Source organism: Zootoca vivipara, chromosome 6 (assembly GCF_965207765.1).
Source record: "Zootoca vivipara chromosome 6, rZooViv2.hap1.1, whole genome shotgun sequence".
NCBI lineage: Eukaryota > Metazoa > Chordata > Lepidosauria > Squamata > Lacertidae > Zootoca > Zootoca vivipara.
In genome coordinates, this window is record NC_142589.1 from 49,256,509 (window position 1) to 49,275,908 (window position 19,400).

The 19,400-nt window shown below is 46.9% G+C and overlaps 1 protein-coding gene across 1 annotated transcript in view; it reads right to left on the bottom strand.

Moving 5' to 3' along the window:
- The window catches only part of VAC14 (VAC14 component of PIKFYVE complex), an 80,131-nt gene extending 62,307 nt beyond the window's left edge, over positions 1-17,824 (bottom strand). The window contains exons 1-12 of the mRNA XM_035117290.3: positions 17,485-17,824; positions 16,535-16,685; positions 15,272-15,439; positions 14,687-14,749; positions 12,329-12,436; positions 10,622-10,731; positions 10,074-10,180; positions 9,689-9,823; positions 8,509-8,667; positions 7,744-7,804; positions 4,104-4,248; positions 2,392-2,457 (exon numbers count right to left, since the gene is read on the bottom strand). Coding sequence (XP_034973181.3) covers positions 2,392-2,457; positions 4,104-4,248; positions 7,744-7,804; positions 8,509-8,667; positions 9,689-9,823; positions 10,074-10,180; positions 10,622-10,731; positions 12,329-12,436; positions 14,687-14,749; positions 15,272-15,439; positions 16,535-16,685; positions 17,485-17,588 — 1,377 coding nt within the window. The 5' untranslated portion in view covers positions 17,589-17,824. The remainder of the gene's footprint in view (positions 1-2,391; positions 2,458-4,103; positions 4,249-7,743; positions 7,805-8,508; positions 8,668-9,688; positions 9,824-10,073; positions 10,181-10,621; positions 10,732-12,328; positions 12,437-14,686; positions 14,750-15,271; positions 15,440-16,534; positions 16,686-17,484) is intronic.
- Between the last annotated feature and the right edge of the window lie 1,576 nt (positions 17,825-19,400).

The window sequence follows — 19,400 nt, forward strand, 5'->3', positions numbered from 1 at the left end:
GCAGGAAAGCTCCTCCCTCAGGAAAGCCTGACGGCAGAGGGGGACACAGGAAAGTCGGGGAGAACGTGAAGGTCTTCAGAAGCATTTGCAATTTCTCGCCCCCACCCCACCCTAAACAGTTTCAGGACAACCACATGGATGTCTTAGTACCCTGAGCAAATGCCACTCTCTTCTCTGCCAAACATCTCAGTGAGCGCCCCCCCCCTCAAACAAGCACCTCTCTTTCCTTCCTTCCTTTCACTCACCCAGTGGCACCAGGGCCATGGGCTGGCTGTTCCCATGGGATCCCACATTGTGGGCAAGGACCTCAGCCTCACAAGATGCTCCCAGGCATCCTGACTCTGAAATCTCTGGCTTGCTGGGCAAGTAAAACACAGTGTGCCCTTGCATCACTCACTCATTCACTCACTCACTCACTCACTCACTCACTCAATCAATCGACAGGTGGGACTCTTGCCAGTCAAGCATTGTAGGGCCTTCTTTTCTGCCCAACCTCTAATCTGATCAATCCACCCAAGGTACATCTTGATCTGGTTTACTCAGAGCCCTATTGGAGAATATCCCATTGGCCCAAGAAGATGCAACGCCCCGACAAACACATCCTAGGTACCTGAACACCCATTAGCATCCATCAAGGTTAGGATCCTCCATGCAAAACATGCACCTCCATGCAAAGTATGCAGCTGGAACCCCTTCTTGCACATCATGCATTTTGGCTCTCAATATGCCCAGTGGGAAAGCTCAGATCCAACTAGTACTCCAGCTCCCCTTTGTTGCAGGGGGAAACCCTTCCTGGAGTAGCCAGGAAAAAAAAATCTGCTTCTAAATGTTAGTGGTCTATTCAAGCCCATTCAATTCAATTAAAGCCCATTCCATCTTTGTCTGCTCAAGGCTGGCTTTCGGGCAATCTCAGTTGTTCCACTACTTGTTAGCATGGTCCCCCCTTTCTACTTGCCTTTCCTCCCTCCTGTCTTTTTAAATCTGCTAAGGAAGGGCTCCAGGAAAGGCGCAAAACCCACAGACCCCTTTCACAGCGATACAGATGCAATATAGAGCTCAAGAAAACTTACAGGGGCTCAGCCTACCACCAGTCTCCCAAACTACCTTTTCTCTGGTTGTTTGTTGGCAGCAATACATATTATCAATGAAGAGCCAGAAGTTCAGACAGCTTAAGTAACTCCAGGGGTCCAAGTGCCAAGACAATCTCCTTATTAACTGCAATCCACCCACCCAGCCGAAGAAGAATCACTCCCCATCTGGGAATAGTTTATATCTGAGCTTCAGTTTTTCGCTCACACAGGTACTGATGCTGCTTTGCAGAGATGAGTATTTGCATCCTTCTTCCCCCTCTAATGCAATTCAACTCCACACCTGTCTACCTGGCTCCAGCAAATCTCTACTGTCCATATTTGCTATTAGATCCCTCACATTTGTACTGTGTCCTAGATTTAACTTCCAAGCTGCCAGTCCAAACCAAATACTGCCTATGTAAATAATCACGGCCTCTATTTGTAATAAACAGCGTATTTCCAAACTTTGATCTGCTATCTGGTTCCTCATTCCTTTCAGTGTAATTTGCATTATGGTACGTGACTCCAAGATGCATGTACTTCCCAACGTGTGGACAAGGACACATGGCACAAACTTCTAACACAGGATGTCCCGGACCACAATGATCGCTTACTAACGACCTGCATGCAGGGCCTCTGCAGCGAAGTGTATCCAGCTTTATATATCTTCATTATCCCAACAATATCCCAGCCTCTTTGCAACAAAGAAAGTAGCAGAGAAGTCAAATCCAGATGATAGAAAGGGCCTCATCCTGGTGCAAGATCCACCAAGTGGGAATACTTCAGCAGGCAGCTCCCTTCTTGTGAAAGTGAAACTGAATTTGCCATGGATTTCTATTCCAGGAGATTGCAGGAGGACATTCCTGAGAACCATCCCCTCCGAGTCATGAGGCAGAATCAAATTAGAAGCTTCACCAGAGACAGCAGCCTCTCAGTTTCCAGGCAAATGTGACTAGTACAATTGCTTCCATTATTCAACGGCTCAAGCTGCCATGGCCTCCAAGGGAAGCACCATCTGAAGTTCCACGCTGAGAATCTGTGGCTGAGAAAGGGAAACTCTGAAAGCCACTTCTTATAATCACCTCTCAACATGTGGGTGGTTTGACTCTGTTTACAACCTAACCCGCTAAATAGAGCTGCCCAAGAGCATCAGTGCTCAGGAGACAATGAATTTGATGAACTTTTCACCTGTGGTCTGAGTAGCCTACTAGCCACTTTTACTCTCTCTCTCTCAGGTTTTTTTAATTATTATTATTATTTAAAAAACCACACAAATAAAATAAATGGAGTTCAATGTTTCCAGTGCAGGATTTATGCTCACCTCATCAGACTCATCGGATAAGGTCTTTAACAATATGGGAAACAGGCTGTCTGTATGCCGGAACATCTGAAAGGCAAAAGAAGTCCAAAACAGTCACAGAAGGTACTGTGTCTGGTGCTCTGCCACAGGCTGCCGCCACAACAGCAAAGGCTGCCTCCAGGTTTAAGAGCATCCCAGTCCTTGTCCTGGAAAGAAGCCCTCCTTTCTCGCAAGCTTGCCAAACAAACTCTGCAGCTGAGGCCAGAGTCACCAACTAGAGGAACGGCTTCTTCCTTTGAAAAGTATTCTATTGCTTATTGATATATTGAACTAGTTTGCACGTAACACTCAGCCAAACTGTGTTTTAACATGAACACGCAGAGAGGAGACAAACCATGCAGCCAAGGCTTTTCTTGATTTACAGCTCATGGTTTGTCTGCAGTGAGACAAACTACAGGCCCCAGGTTCAGAGCACTTTCCATGCCAAACCACAGCTTAGGTCAGGGCAGCGCAGCAGCACTGGAGGGAGAGAAAAGCAGCTGCAATGTCCTCTGAGGGAGCCTGTGCGTTCACAATGAAGCATGGCTTGGCTTAGCATTACATGCAAACTGAGCCAGAGCACTCATAACCTTAGCACTTTCAGCAGACTCTATGTAAAGCATGAAACGATTTGGGCTTCCATCCATTACAAGCAACTTTATTACCAAGCCAATCAGCACCAAAGGGGGGGGGAGCAGAAAAGCTGGAGGAGAAAAGGAAGAAAACTTCTGCAATGGAATGTTCAGAAAAGAGCTCCCAAATTTCTCTGACTCAACAACTGTGCCTTACTTAATTAAAAAAATTACCACAGTTCCTTCCGGGCTGAAAAAGCACATGTATCCAATGCTATACAGTGGAACCTCAGTTTTCAAACAGCTTAGTTCTCGAACTTGGAACTCAAATGCTGCAACTTGGAACTCAGTGTTCTGGTTTGCGAACTTTGCTTCAGAAGCCGAACGTGGTCCTGAGCTTCCGTTTTCACCGTTGTGCTGCTAATTTGTGCGCACCTCCCCCATTGTAATCAAAGCCTTCCATTTCCAATTATAGTGTTCTGAGGTGATAGTTGGAGCTTATATTTGATGCTTTTGTTTTTGCTATTTTTTGGCGTTTTTGTTTGTGTGGCTTTTTTGTTTTTGTGACTGTGGCTTGTTCTTCCTTTTATCATTGATTGATTGATTGATTGATTGATTGATTGATTGTTTGATTGATTGATTTGTGACTGTGGAAATGGATAAAAGCCCCCCCATCCAAGCAATGACTATCATCAGTGCAGGTAAGGGAAAAATTAATTTTAATTTTTATCATCTACAATACTGCCTTATTTCTTTTATAGTACAGTACATTATTGCTTTCATTTTATGGATCAATGGTCTCATTAGATAATAAAATTTATGTTAAATTACTGTTTTAGGAGTTGCTTTTAAAAGTCTGGAACAGATTAATCTGTTTTGCATTACTTTCAATGGGAAAGCGCGCCTTGGTTTTGGAATGCTTTGGTTTTGGAACAGACTTCTGGAACGGATTCAGTTTGAGAACCAAGGTACCACTGTATTCTTAAGAGGCAAGCTTGCTTTCCAAAGCTTTAAGAATAGGATCATAGCTTCTCTTCAAGGAAGAGCCAGGAGGAAAAGAAACTCTATAATGTAGGCCAATGGCCATTCTGCAGGCCTGATCTGACCAACGAGCAGACTTGCCTTGCGAGGAGTCTTGATGTACAAGTGGTACAACCACTTCAGAACTGCTATCCGTGTCATCATCCCAATGGTTGAATCGTGAAGGTGACAGTCCAATACTTGGACAATTCCATCAAGGTTCAGGGTCACCTGGATTCTCTCAGTGCTGAAGGTAAAAGGAGACAGAAGTTAAGATCAGACAGGAGCATGGTTTCATCCACTCACTCAATGAATTCCTATACTGCCCTTCAACATAAATAACCTCAGGGCAACTTGTACCATTTGGTTTCCCTGTTGTCAATGGCATTTGCTGGATGACTTCTTCTCAATACTTAGCTGCCTATATTGAGTCCATATAAAAACAGCACACAGAAAATCACAATGCAACAGGCTTCTTGGTTCATCATTTCACCTCAACAAACACTTCCCATACAATACAGCTTTCACCTTGCAAAGAGACAAGGTTTCTCTCCCATAAATGACTATATTATTGCTCCTTCGCTTGCTTTCCTTAGCTGCCAACTGAATGAAAGCAAAGTCATTCTCCATTCCAGTAATGCTGGCAGCTATTTTCCAGCAACTGCTCTCCTCCTTTGTCTGTAGATTGAATACTTTTTTCCATATTGCTTCTACCATTCCATTTTGTATGCTTAAGAACAAACCCTTAAAAATCTGTGGCAACTAAAGCAACTGCCGTTCACTGAATACCAGCTCATGGATCTGTGTGGCTGCATGTTGCTGAAAAAAATTATTCTCTTTGGCTTTCGGAAGAAGGGAAGCAACATATTGACATTCCATCCCATTATGAAAGATACAGACATAACCAAGAGGATGTAACTTATTTCCCCCCTGCTCCTGATGTTGCCCTGCATGCTACAAACCCCCTTCTGTGATTTGTTTTGTTACTTGTTACTAATAATAGCTTGTGCTTATTGATTTGGTCCCGAGGGCACGTGATGTAGCCACATTGCAAAAGCCACCCAGGTTTGCATCTTGTCAGTGCACGGATGTGCAGACCACTTGGAAGCGCCATATGCATAGTCTTGAGCTCCACAACGGAAGAACAGTGGGATGTCAATATATTACTCCAATTCCAAGGAAGTACAAAGGCTCCCGCTACTCCCAAGTGCAGATCACGTCTCCCTTCCAAGCAGATCTGGACGGAAGGGAAGAAAATTGGTAGCCTCACAGCTAGCAACCAATTCTGTTCCATACAGAGAATGGCTGGAAGGAATGCATGCTGCCCCCTTTAGGAAGTATTAGGAGGCATGCGTGGGAGAGAGAAAAAAGCAGGTTTATATTACATCTATGAAATAATTTTTTAAATATATTTTTAAAAAGTCACAGGGAATATTATGCAATCTCATTTCAATATTCCAGAAGACACAGGGAGCAAACCCACCAGGTACTGTTTACTCTGTACCTTAATTTTACTGGGGGTTGCATGGGACCCACTGCCCTGCAAAAGCACTGCAGAAAAGCAGCTCTTGAGCTCGTCTCCTTTCCTGGCACAAAGCCTCCAGGATGAGAGGTGGAAGAAGCTTCCAAGTGCCAGTCACTGGGTAACAAAAGGGAGAGGAGGGAGATGTGGCCTCCCATGTCCTGCTTGTGGGGAAAACTTGCCTGTGAGCGCTCCAATTGGCGAACAGCCTTTACCAAAGGTGTCATGGGCTTTTAAGAGACTCGAACTCAGGTTGAAAGGGAGAAACATGCTAAGAGGAAGGCATGCTTGGCAAACCCTCACCATGATCAACTCCCGCCCGGAAACCTATGTCCCCACTGTGGAAGGGCGTGCAGATCCAGAACTGGCCTCCACAGTCACTTATGGACTCATTGTTAAAACCGTGTTTATGGAAGACAATCTTACTCGGCTATGAGTGTTCGAAGAAGAAGAAGAAAGAAGAAGAAGAAGCAGCAGCAGCTTGTGGGGTCCTAACTGAGGTGTCTGATGGGCCATTGTGGGAAAGAGGTGGCCTGGGTGGTTAGATCCAGCATCAGGCCTCTAGTGCTCTAAGACACTTCTTTTTCTCCAGCTCTTATGCAGCCCCTTATCCGTGAGTCCACAGTTAACTGTTGACTGCTTGCCTCCAAATCACCACATCCACTTTTGACTCATTTTCATTGCTCCTTCTCCAAGCATTTTCCCTTCCTCCTGACCATCCTCAGCATATTGATCAACTATCATTTGTTACTATTGCAATTAAAAGTTGTGATGCAGTTATTGTTAAAAGTCAAATCTATAAATACTTCATATAAATCTGTATGTGGAATACAATGCACCAACAGAACGTTGTGTATGGATCACTTTCCCCACAAAAGCCTACTTGTGCCCCAAGGTCACCCTCAAGGAGGAACTTTGAGTACCCCCATTCCCTCAAAGCAGCAAGTAACCACCAGGGGAAAGGTCTGTCACAGTGCCAATGCCTTGCCCTGGCACCTCAGCACCAAGCAAAGAACCTTTTTACTCTCCCAGACATTCCAACCATGAGTTCCATTCCCAAGGCTTGGCCATTGTGCTGCTCTGCCATCTCCTGGTCTAGACTGTTTTATTGTAACATAACATTTCTTTAAAAAAGAAAACACACAGTTCTGGTTGTTGCCTCATCTAAAAAAGGGCACCTGAGAGCTGGAAAAGGAGTGACTAAAAGTATGTGGTGGGGGCAGGTTGGGTTGAGAACTTTCCCTGCAAGGCAAACTGCAAAACTAAGATGACCAGGGGAGGAGAAGGGAGACTTGAGCAGCTGCAGAATTATGCATGCTGCAGCACAGCCTTTGCCAGTCTGGTGCCCGTCATATGTTTTGGACTACAACTCCCATCAGCCCCAGCAACCTTCCAGGTACGCAGGTTTCCAGGTATACAAGAAACCCAAGGCTGATGAGAGGGCCACACTCATGTTCCATGCTTCCTTTATATACACAAACAGACTGTCAAGTCCTGTTCATTTTATGGGGTGAAGGCAAGCTAACTGTCTGGGGCAAATGCCACTCAATTATCACCTCCTCTGTTTCAGCGAAGTTTTTATCCCACAGGATTCAGCTGCTTTGCTCTTTCTGCCCAATGGACAATGCCCACCCCAAATGCCCAGAAGGGATCCTGCAAAACTGCTGAGTGCCCAAAGGCAAAATACCTGCCACTCACCAGCTTCTGCTACCATTTGAAATCAGATGTTTTGCACAAACTCAAATGCTGCCCCTAGAGACAGCCAAACGCAAGTTTCATAGCTATTCACATAACTATTAAAGTCTAAACAGCATTTGGATTTGTAAACGAGAGTTTGTGGGTTAGAAGGAGGTTTACTATCCCAAGCACAGGTCTGCTTTGACCCACATCACCAGCCTATGGTGGAGGGGGGAGAGAGTTCATGCAGAAATATGCTCGCTTCATCTGAATGCCCCCCCCAAAAAAAAACAGTTCCCAGCAGGAAAGAACATCATTGAGAGGTGCCTCATAGTTCACCAGCTGCTCTGAATTCCTTCTAAGCAGCATCCTCTGCCACCAAAGCCCATGCAGTACTCTGTAAACCGTGGTTTGCAGCAAGTCAATGGCACGATACAGTCCAGCGCAGGAGCCAAGCATAGGAATGCCCAGGAGAATCTCCCTCTCTGTAAAATTCTACGGAGGATCCCCCAGTTTCACTAACAAGAGGTGGTTGCTTTTTACCTGGCTGGTATAAAGACACTGGTGTCGCTGAAATTGGAATCGCCAGAGCCATCCAGGCAGCCTGCAGGGAGACAGGTGTCAGTTAGCTTGAACATGGCACAACACTGTCAGAGGAACACAAAGGGCTAGCACTTGCAAGGACAGCTCCCCAAACAAACTAGGGATGTGGCCCCAGGCAAGAATGTTCTGAAAACATCAAGACAGTGAGGTAGTCAGGTCTGTAGATAACAGTCGGGACAATGAAAACCAAGCAGCTTCGCTGCTGAGGTCCATGGTGCAGCTGACACTCTGAGCAACTGCCAAAACGCCTGGCTTCATTTCCAACTGACCCTCCCCTCACCGGGAACCTGATCAACAGTTGTTGTTTGCTTCTTTCTCGAGGACTGCACCCTCCACCCTTTTTTTTACACACAGAACTGCTTGAGAACACCACCTTTTAAAACTCAGCCAATATAAGACGGGCTAAGTGACTGGAGATACAATTTTCCCACTACGGAGTGATTGGGTAGCCTTGGAACACACTGTCTTGATTGGCTCACCTTTTCCAGTCATTCCATGGTGAGAAACTTGTACTGTCCTATCTCCACTTGTTTAGCACATTATCCTGCCACTCCCCTAGCCTTGTATTTTTCTCAGGTAACCCCTTCTCTCCAGCCCGACAGAAAGCACATTGCAATACTCCAAAGTCCAGGTCACGAGAGCAGGGATAAGTATCTGTACAAAAAGCCAGACAGAAAGACAGTTTGCTTGGGGGGGGGGACTTACCACCCGAGGTCCCCTCCTGCTTGGAGAGGGATTCATCCTGATCACCCTCCATTATCTGGGGGGCTGTTGCGGGCTGCTTGGTCTCATCAACCTCATCATCTTCCGGAATAACCAGCTTCATGAGGCTCTGGTTGCACACATTGGCTACCTCTTTGATGCCTGCACCCCATGGATGTAAGGAACATTCACCCCCAAGTCATGTCCCCAATCACCATTGGAGTTGGCTCATACAGAACAGGCCCTATGGCAAGAGTCTAGCCTCAAGATCTTTCACAGGGGCCCATAGGCACTAAAACCACGGATGGGGAGGGGGAGGGGGCGCTGGACCAGGTCAAAAGGAGCCCATCTAGTTCAGCACCTTTTTCTGACTGTGGCCAACAAGATACCTTACTGGGAACCCCACAAGCAGGACCTGAGCACAAGAGCATCTTTCCTTACTTGAGATTCCTAGCAGCTTGTATTCAGAGGCACACTGCCCCCGACGGTGGAGGAAGAACATTAGCCATAGTGGCTGGTAGGCACCGATAGCCTACTCCATGAATTTGTCTGGTCTCCTTTTAAAGCCATCCAAGTTGGTAGTTATCACTATTTCTTGTATGAGTTCCATAGTTTAATTCTATGCAACCTATAAGTGCTAGAAAACTGGTTTCAGGTTGAATGGTTTTCAAAACAAAATATTTTAATTTTCAGGCTGGCAAAGGTTGCATCAGATACCAGATTTGACATGTTTAGAGAATAATACAGCACAATCCCTCTATTAGAATTTTCTAAAGGAAAGATTCTCAACTCATGGATCAAAAGGGATACTGAAGTATGCTTGATTCCTTCTCATGGACCAGCCTGAGAAAAGCTACATCTTTCAGTAAAGATTCCCACAAAATGGCTCTCCTACTAAAGCCAATCCTTTGCTTTAGCATCCCAGGGAAAGCAATTGTGGGGCTGCTCTAATGTCAAGGAAAGGACAGAAAGCAGAGCTGCTTATGGGGCTGCCCCCCTGTCCTTTTCATAATCCATGGTCTCACAAGGAAGCAGCAGCAGTAAAATCCTCCAATGGCATAAACCAGGGCTGTTGACTTAGCCTGACCCTCCTCCCCCCTTTCTGCCAGATGCTGACAGATGTTTGTGAAGGAAGGGATGGGAGGAGGAGGGAGGGAGGCAACAGCCTCTGCTGCAAGGATACTCTTCTTCCGGTCGTCATAGGACAGGCACGGCAGGACAGCTGTCAGGATCCCCGAGGAATATGGCAGCATCACCCGGCCAGCCAGTTGGATGAATTCACGCATCCAGCACATGGCAGTCAACTGGATTAGGTCATCTGCAGTCAAAGTGATCAGGAAACAAAAAGGTGGTTTAGCAGGGTGCCTGGAAATGGGTGGCTGACGTGCCCCTTCTTTCCCTAGGAAGCCTTCCCTCCATCACTGCTGAACAATGCTGCTTCTGTCCTGATCCTGTGCTTTGTTTGTCTTGTAGTTTCATTTTAATAATACTTGTTTCAGTTGTGATGGTTCTGAAACACTCTCGAGGATCATGCGGTGAAGGGTGGGCTGGAAATACAAATAACTTACCAGAAGCCTGGCAGTGAATCACCAAGATGTTGGCCATCTCAGCAAACTTGACACTGGAAGGGTTCTTCTTGATCTCTTTCAGAAATTCACCAAGGGCCACTTCACACCTGTTTGCAAGGGGGGAAAGTCAGTGGGTTCAGAGATAGGTCTTCCGCTATAGGGTCTTCCGCTATAGGTCTCCTCAGGAGACAGGAGTCTACTTGCTGGGCATCCAGCATAGGTTCCAGCCTAGAAACTTTGGTTTCTACCAAGGCACTTGGACATAAGAGCTCTGAAGCTGGATCACACCAAGATGGGCCTATCTCACCCAGCAAACTATTCTTCAAGTGGCCGAGCAGATGTCCCTGTGGGAAGTCCTTGAGCAGGACACACAAGGCAACAGCCCTCTCCTCCTACCCACAGCTGCTGCTTCCTGTTTAAGTGTGTCAACTGGGTTGAAGCCAAAGGAAATGGTGATGCAACTTATGGAGCACTGCCCTGGAAACAGGGGGACAAAGCCTGCGTATCAACAGCCAAGCAGTTATCCCCAGATCCAACTCTGCACTCACATTTTACGTATCTCCTTGCTGTTATCACCCAGGATCTGGAAGAGGCCATCTAGAATCTCTGGCAGGTAATCCAGAAGGTTGATATCTGGAACTGACTCCAGAACCAAGATCTAACTCAAGGGGAAAAGACAAACAAAAGGAAGATGATACAGAAGCACTGTGGCAAGGAGAAGCATGTGTCTCTTTAGACCTAAACTGGATTTGCCATGAGATGTCGTGGTGTTTTTCGGGTCCTAGGAGCAGCTTGCATAATGGCAGGGGAGGAAGGGGCAGAGAGTGGGAGCAACACCATTTCAGGGGCAACCTTCAGCCAGCCCAGCCTGGCCTTTAGCAAGTGAGTTTCTGAAGGAGACGGGCTGTGTTCTGGAAAATCAGATTATGTGCCAGTGGTGGACCCACATTTTGGGGGCCCTGAAAATTGAACTGTCATGGGAGCTCCTTGCAACCAGAAACGAGGTCTAGGTAGCCGCTGTTATCTTCTTCAATGAGGACAGATCCCCACACATTCACATCTGTGCTACTGACTCTCAAACTACAGGATTGTTGAATTATATACAATAAAGCTCAACTCAAATTGGGTCTACTAGCAGCTAGGGACGCAGGTGGTGCTGTCGTCAGTGGTTCGAATCAGCATAACAGGGTGAGCTCCCATGGCTTTGTTTCAGCTTCTGCCAACCTAGCAGCTCGAAAGCACACCAGTGCAAGTAGATAAATAGGCACCGCTGTGGTGGGAAGGTAAACGGCGTTTCTATGAGCTCTGGCTTCCATCACAGTGTTCTGTTGTGCCAGAAGTGGTTTAGTCATGCTGGCCACATGATCCGGTAAGCTGTCTGTAGACAAATGCTGGCTCCCTTGGCCTGTAAAGTGAGATGAGCACTGCACCACATAGTCGCATTTGACTGGACTTAACTGTCCAGCGGCCCTTTACCTTACCTTACTGCTAGAACTAAAAAATTTAAGCAGTGTGGACTAAATTCACTTTTGTGGCCCCTCCAGGATTAGGGGCACTGCAGCTTAAACTTCATTTGTTTAATAGTAGATCTGCCCTTTTATGTACATTCACTCAAAAGAAACAAGACCCCAAAAGTCTTTGAGGCACATGAAAGATTTGCCTCACTTATCATTTAAATTTTTAGCCAGCTCAAGGTTAAAATATGCTCCCCAAAGTATTTGAGTCTGACAAGGTGGAAATCAGCCTTTCACACTCTGAAAGGTAATTTTAGATCACTAAGAGGCACCTCACATAGAAGAGAGCTGGTGCCTTCAGCACCAGCAAGTCTTCACTGGAAAGGAATTCCACCCCTGTAGAAAGTCTCTCAAAGGACCTTTTCATGCAGCCAGGGCACACAGGTGGTCAGAGCAAGGGACTTCCTTCTGCTAACCCTGCAACAGGGCTTGGAAGGAAGGTATCAGGAAGTCAGCAGCTACTGGTGACAAACTGCAAACAATTGCCAAGGAGAAACAAGAAAGGCCTTTCCACAAAGGAACTATGCATCATCTGTTTCTAACAGAGCCATCAAGAGCAACAATATACACAGCAGCTCCAGCTGCTTCCCAAGCAGGTAACAAGCAAACAAGCCCCATGCTGCTGTTTATACCACCATCCATTCCAAAGTATCAGAAAACACTGAGCTGACAGTTATAAAACACACTGCTCACTTGAGATGCCAGAGAAACAAATCCCAGCATCAAACCAAAAACACTTACCCAGGAAATGATAAACTGTCGAGCATACTGGTTGTTGGAGTAGATTCTCTCACGCAGCAGTGGAATGAAGCTCACCAGGTCAAAGTTGTTGCTCTCGGTCACAATGTCCTAGAAAATCAGACCAATGAGCTTGAGAATGAGCCTTGACTCCCTTCCCATAAGTGCTTGAACCCTACATAAAGTCCAGGACCTCTACCACTCTAGAAAGGAAAGAGAGCCTTCCAACCATTACCAGCCAGGAGTCTTCCAGATGTTACGGACAACTCCCATTGGTCACAGCCAACACAGCTGTTGGGAGCTAGAGTCCAAAATATCTGGAAGATGTCAGGTGCGCCAAAGGCTGCATTATCTCCAGACCAACTGCCTGAATCCAAGACATTGTGGTGCTTGAAGGGCTGCTGACCAGCCTTTTCCTAACAGAGATGTGGGTTCTAGCTGATGCTGTCCTACAATCTGCTTCATATGCTTGCTGAACACATCATGATTGCCAACACTTGCCTTTATATTCCAGTGCAAATGTATGACTTCTCAGCATTTGTAAGAGGATGATCCCTGAACATCCCTCATATCCAAGCATTCTGCAGAGATTTAATGTCCTTAATTTTCCTTTTGAACTTATTCCCTTCTTATTGAAAAAAAATCCGATTTTGAAACCAAATGCAACTACAGTTAACTTAGATGGCAAATCTCCAGTCACCTTCATATGTATACAAAAGTGAAACATCGCCAACTAAATTAAACATAAGTCTCATTCAGTTTCAAAAGAGGACTCCATATCACACAAACACACTTGGTAATGCCGTGTTCTCAATCAGTCAACAACATTTGTATCAGGGACACAGGTCCTGGGGTTAATTATTAAAACCAGAATTACGTTCCTGGTTGCCGCACGCTTGGAGGTTCCATGACCAGAACCCTTCTAAGGCACAGCATCTTAGTAAACCTAGAACTTCAGGTAATTTACTGTGTTCCAAACACGTTTTTACTCTGTTGCTGTGAATGTGGTTGAAACCATGCTCATTACAACACTCTTCCCCCACTTCCAGTTGATCCTCAGAGTTCTGGTCATGAGGGCAATGCCCTCCGTGCTAAATTAGTTTTTATGTTTGGTACTATGACCAACAGGGATTCTGTGGAGGAGCTGGTTCCTCTTTCATTTTCTAGTTTTTTGGACTCTATGCCTTCTTTCTCATACAGAGAACAACCACACCATGTTCATTTTCTATACAGGTTGTGAAGAACCAAATCTTCACAATCTTTTATTTTTTAAAAACCCTGTTTGTTTCCCATGTCCTAAGTGACCAAAGCCTCACACCATTTTACGTATGTGCTCTTTGTTCTCTGGGGTGCTTGAGAAGTCCTCTGGCAGCTCAGCCAGATGCCCAGGCAAAGGCCAAAGCTGCTTCAGAGGTTTTACTGTATAGCTTTTTCTTCCCCTTTCCTAGGGAACTCAGGTATTCTGTTTCTTCTGGAAGAGGAAGCTCGCTTTCGTGTAATTCTGCTTGCTCTTCAGCGAACAACCAATCTTAGAGGACAGTGGGAACAAGGAAGGTGACCTTTGATTTCTAAAGAAGGAGGCTGGTCAGCAGCATCCGCCTTGCCTCTACAACAAGATGGCTTGTTTCTTAGCAATCTAGGATGCAGTGCCAGTAGCTAGAGCAGGCATGTCAAACCTGCGGCCCTCCAGATGTTTTGGCCAACAACTCCCATGATCCCTAGCTAGCAGGACCAGTGGTTGGGGAAGATGGGAATTGTAGTCCAAAACATCTGGAGGGCCGCAGGTTTGACATGCCTGAGCTAGAGCATCCAACCAGAGGTGCATTATGCATGTTCGGTTTGCTTTATGAACCTGGTTTCAGTTTCCCATCTTTCAAACTCCCATCAATTTCTGATTCCCTTAGAAAAATTAGCAGAAGCGTTTGTCTGTGGGAGTTGAGTTCACATTCCAGTGCTACTTAGCTCCAACACAGTCTCCAGCCTTCTCAGGTGCCTCATATAAAGCATGAATGGCAGGGCTGCTGAGAACATGGTCTCTCTCCTGGCCTGAGATCCTGGCAGACACCCAAACTCACCACTTTCTGCAAAATTACCTTTCATATTACTCATCACTTCTATCACACCCAGAAGAACATCCTCACTTTTTTAGCACTTTCTACATTTAAAACTTGAAAACCAGGATAGTAGATTCTACATGAGATCACAAATACCACAATTTGATACCTGAAATCAGCCAAGCAAATTCCTAGGTTCTTCGCCTTACTCAAACACCCCAAGACTAATGCAGGAAATATGCACCCCTCCATCCGTAACCTATCCCCGGCACATCATGAGCTGCTGTCAGCAGGAAGAACTGTATACCTTCAGAAGCCGGTCCAGGAGTTCAGATCCACTTTTGACATTTGGGTCTGGATCTGCAGCAAGCTAGGAAAAACAGAGAGTGTATGTAGTGTGGCTGAGCCATGTGAATAAGACACTAGTAGTGACTTGACAAGGAGACAACTATTTTCTGTTGGCTATTGACTCCCAGCAATGGGGCAGGGACACCGCCTACGGTCTGACAACAAACTGAGCTCCAGAAATGCCCAGAAAGTGTGCAAAGCCAGAGGCAAGCCCCCACCCACAGGTGCACACCACCATCCGAGCTATGGTTGCCGTGAGCAATCTGGAAAGCACATTCATGGACCCCTGGACCAGACTCTCTGCCAGGTTCCCGGAGCCATGTTAGTCTTCTCCAGCCATGTTAGTCTTAGGGGGCGAAGGCATCAATGTAGGAGGAACGTTTTCCTCTAGGGGATGCTTGTGGTGATCCTCAGTGCCAGATCTCTGCCCCAGTTGTCCAGAATCAGCACCCACACCTCCAAAGAGCCCGAGAGCAGACATATACATAACATCAGAGACCTTACATGTGTGAGACATTCTTGGCCTGTCAAGAAAACCCATTACCTTGCTCAAGCCATCAAACAGCACTTTGAAGTGGGGGAGGACAGAGCCTCTGGCCACCTTCACGATGTTGTATAGGGCCTCACAGGCGTAGTACCGCAAGCGGCTGTCAGCATCATTGAAGCATGTCAGCACAGGCTCAATGAGCTCCTTCAAGTACAGCCCAGAGTCCTGCCAATCAAAACACAAGGATAAGGGGGGGAGCCATGGACTTAAGCAGTGACTACACCAGAGTGGAGTCCCTGCTTTCTTGCAAGTGCACCGGGGTGGAGAAGCTTGGAATAGGGACAGCAAACTTGACTAAGAACAGAATGCCCAGGCATTGACTATAGCCAGAGTCACCAACATTATGCTTGTGGGGAACATAGTTTCCTCAGGCACACAGGTGCTAAAGTCTCCATCCCTTTTCCATTTTTCAAAAATGAGATGGGAGCAAGTTGTTGTGGGGGGTGTTTCCTGTTTTCTTTTGTTTTTTTGCCTGTTTTGGGTTGGTGTTGGTCTTTGGGATGTGGATTGGGAGCTGGGGGGATTCTTCTGTGAAATGAACATTTTGTTGGTCCCACAACAGTTTCTTAAGTTTCCAAATGTGTCCTCAAATCCAAAAAATATGGGCACCCCAAACCTAGAGCAAAAGCTCCTTACTATGCAGCAAAGGCAAGAAAGTCCATTTTAAACAGTGAGAGGAGATGGGCCAGAATTCAGCCTCTTTTTAGGAATGCAGGAAGAGCCGTCACTTTGCTAACAAGAAGTCCCATCTCCCTTGCCTTTTCTGGCCACTGATGGAGAGAAGAGAACCTGTTCTCTTCTGACAATGCCAAAACAAACAAAAGGTGGCTCAAACAAACAAAAGATGGCTCAAAACAAACAAAACAAACAAAAGGTGGCTTAAAGTAATGTGTGAATAAGTCCAAATTTTGCCAGGGAAAACGGCAGGAAATTGGTCAAAGGCAGCTGGAAGCAGCACACAGCTTGACTAAATGCTTCCCTACATATGAAGATGTTACTAGGAGATATTTCTTAACATTGCACCAAAACAGAATTAGAGCTTAATTGTAATTATTCATACAACTTATTTTTGGAGATTGTGATAAATAATTTTGTAACTAATTTGGAATCCATTTTTTAGGTTTCCAAAGTCACCCATCACAGAATGTCTTCCTCCTCTGGAACAATTGTGAGGTTAGAACAGGCAGCCTCTCTCCCTTCTAACAGAGGACAAGGGCTCATGTCCTCCTATGAGGTCAAAGAAACAGCAACACCACCTACCTTCCCAAGAGCAATGGAGCAGGCTGCCAGGCCAATAAGCCCCCCTTTTCGACTATGTGGGTGCTGGGAAAGTGCAAACTCCTGAGAAAGAATCTGAATCACATGCTTGATCTGAGCTGTGCTGTTCTGAGCCACAAATTCCCGCACCAGCCTAAAAAACAGGAGAAGAAGACGACTGTATCATGTCTCACCAGGTGCATGTCTGGCTCCAGTTTAACATGAGAAATATATTTCTTTTAATTTAGCTAGCCATTCGCAGCCTTGTATGCCCACAAATGAATCATCTATTAACAAATGAAATGGAGCCAGAAAACTGGTCCACCTTGCCCAGTTTTGCCCACACAAGCTGACAAGTAGTTTTGCAAGGTGCATGCAGGGAGAAAGGCTTGGTCTTCTCTGTGGCTGAATAAGGCCCCTCCACCATACGAACAGCAGCCTGTCTCTGTGTCACCTATTTCAGGGCTTGATCTCTATGCCTGGTATGTGGCGAGAGCGGAGAAAAACAGGAGTGAGAGAAGAGGCGCAACTTCCTCAGAGCTGCTGTTTGTAGATCCCGCTCTAAACCAGCATTCCCGCCCCCACTCAGGCCTGCTCCAAGAGAAGGAAGAGGCCCTTCGGTGACAGGAGGACATAGCTGTCAAGTTTTCCCTTTTCTTGCGAGGAAGCCTATTCAGCATAAGGGAAATTCCCTTAAAAAAAGGGAGAACTTGACAGTTAGGCAGGAGGAGCAGGAGCAGCCAACGGGCCAGCTCTTCAGCAAGGGGAGGCGGGCGCTAAGGAAAGGGCTGAGGCTCAGCGGCTGAAGCCCCGCCAATGGCACCTCAAGGCAGGGCGGGGAAAGACCCTACCGGGCACTACTAATGCGGCTGCTGCTTGCCAGTGCAGTACGAGAAGGGCCCCCTCGGCGGCCCAAGAGCGTGAATGGAAGGCAGCCCGCCCCCTTCGCTCACTTCTCGATTTCCAGCGCCGCCACCTTCCGCTTCTCGTAGAGTTTGTCGTTCAGGGCCCGCACGATGCTCGGCGTCAGCGGAGAGAAGTCCTTCTCCGGGTTCATCGCGCCGGTCGTCCCGCCTTGCACCTGCCTCAAGGATGGAAGGAAGGAGGGAGGGGAGAAAGGGACGAGCGGCTCCCCGAGCGCAGGAGCAGGTGGGCGGGAAGAAGGCACTGGCGCTGCGGTAGCGGAGGAGGCGCTTCCCCCCTCTCTCTCCGGTTACCAGGCGGCGGCCATCTTGGTCCAGTCACGTGAGATATCAGGTGCTTCCTGCTCCGCCCCCCCTTCTCGGCGGTCTCACGTGACAAATTTCTCCGAGCCGTTTTCCTTCGTTCATGCGGCCCTCGAACCACCTCCCGCGCGTCGCCAGCGATCAAGCTGCAGTTAGCGCGGCGCAGTCCACCTTGAAGCTCGGGGAGGCTTGGTGGGGCTTCTCAGCCAGCGCCTTCGAGCGACGACGCCTCATCCGGATGAGGAGGTTGAGCTTGATCGCCCGGCTCCAGGGGCCAGCAGCTCCCGCAGGTGGCCTGACCTGGTATAAATCACTTTCCTGCTTTCCTGGGCTGCCTGCAACTCAGTGCTGCTCATAGACCCATTGATACGGATGGCTTAAGTTAGTCGCCTTCATTCATGTCAGCGGGTCTCTTAGACCCAGCATTGGCCGCAGCACCGTTTTCCTCACCCTATAAAGTACAGTCATACCTCGGTTTAAGTACGCCTCGGTTTGAGTATTTTCAGTTTAAGTACTCCGCGGACCTGTCTGGAACGGATTAATCCGCTTTCCATTACTTTCAATGGGAAAGTTTGCTTCAGGTTAAGTACGCTTCAGGTTAAGTACAGACCTCTGGAACCAATTGTTTGTAAACCGAGGTACCACTGTAATTGCCTTCAACAGTTTGACACTCGAATCCCACCTTTCGTCCAAACAGACATTTGGGGACCCCTTTAAAAGAAATACTACCGGTATCTGGCAAATAATGCCGCTGCCCTGACCCTCTGTTGCAGAGCATTGCTGTAAAGGAGGTATGGAGAACCTGCAGCCATCCAGCTGAGGAGAGTTGGGAGTCCCAACAACTTCTGGAAAGTGCCCACATTAGCCACCCCTGCTGTAAAGCGTTCTGATTTGAAGGAACTTAAATGATGGCATGTTGAGTGAGAAACAATTAGTCAATACTTATACCCCATGTCCCTAAGTTTCATTTGAAAGACTGGCAAGCACAACCCCCTCTACCTGTTTACTTAAAAGAAAGCCGGACACTAGGACAATTGTGAGCAGTGGCAGAGATTGTGCTGCTTAATTAGAAATCAGCAACATGCTGAAATTGTTCACTTTTCTCTATTTGGCCCTAGTATGTTGTCAGAGCCAACACTGGGGGAGGGCAGAGCATACATAACTTTTTCACAGACAGTTCTGAAGAAGGGCATGCTGGCAAATAGCACCTTGTGGGAAAGCATCTGGGTCATAAGCAAGGAGGCCATGGTCACCATCACTATCACCAGGAGAAGTCCTGTTATCCCCTCTGGAGTCAAATATTTCAATGGATATTTTGCCCATGCCCTTATATGTTTCTCTGCAGCCAGAAGTTCCAGAAACAGATTCTCGGGATGCCAGCTGTCCCTTCTCAGCCTAACCTGCACATTTGCACAGCTGAGTCTACAGACAGGAATGTGACATTATGCACAACACTGATGTCACAGGTCATGGTTGTTCTGCCTCTCCCACTTTCTACCATGGAGGGAACTGACAGCTGATTATTGCCATCCAAATCATTGTATCCAGGCAGCCTGAGCAGACATTAAGCTTTTGGTCTGGCTCTCTCCCAACCAGATCCCAGAATCCTGCCCGCAGCCTTGTCCTGACAAACTTCCAAGCAC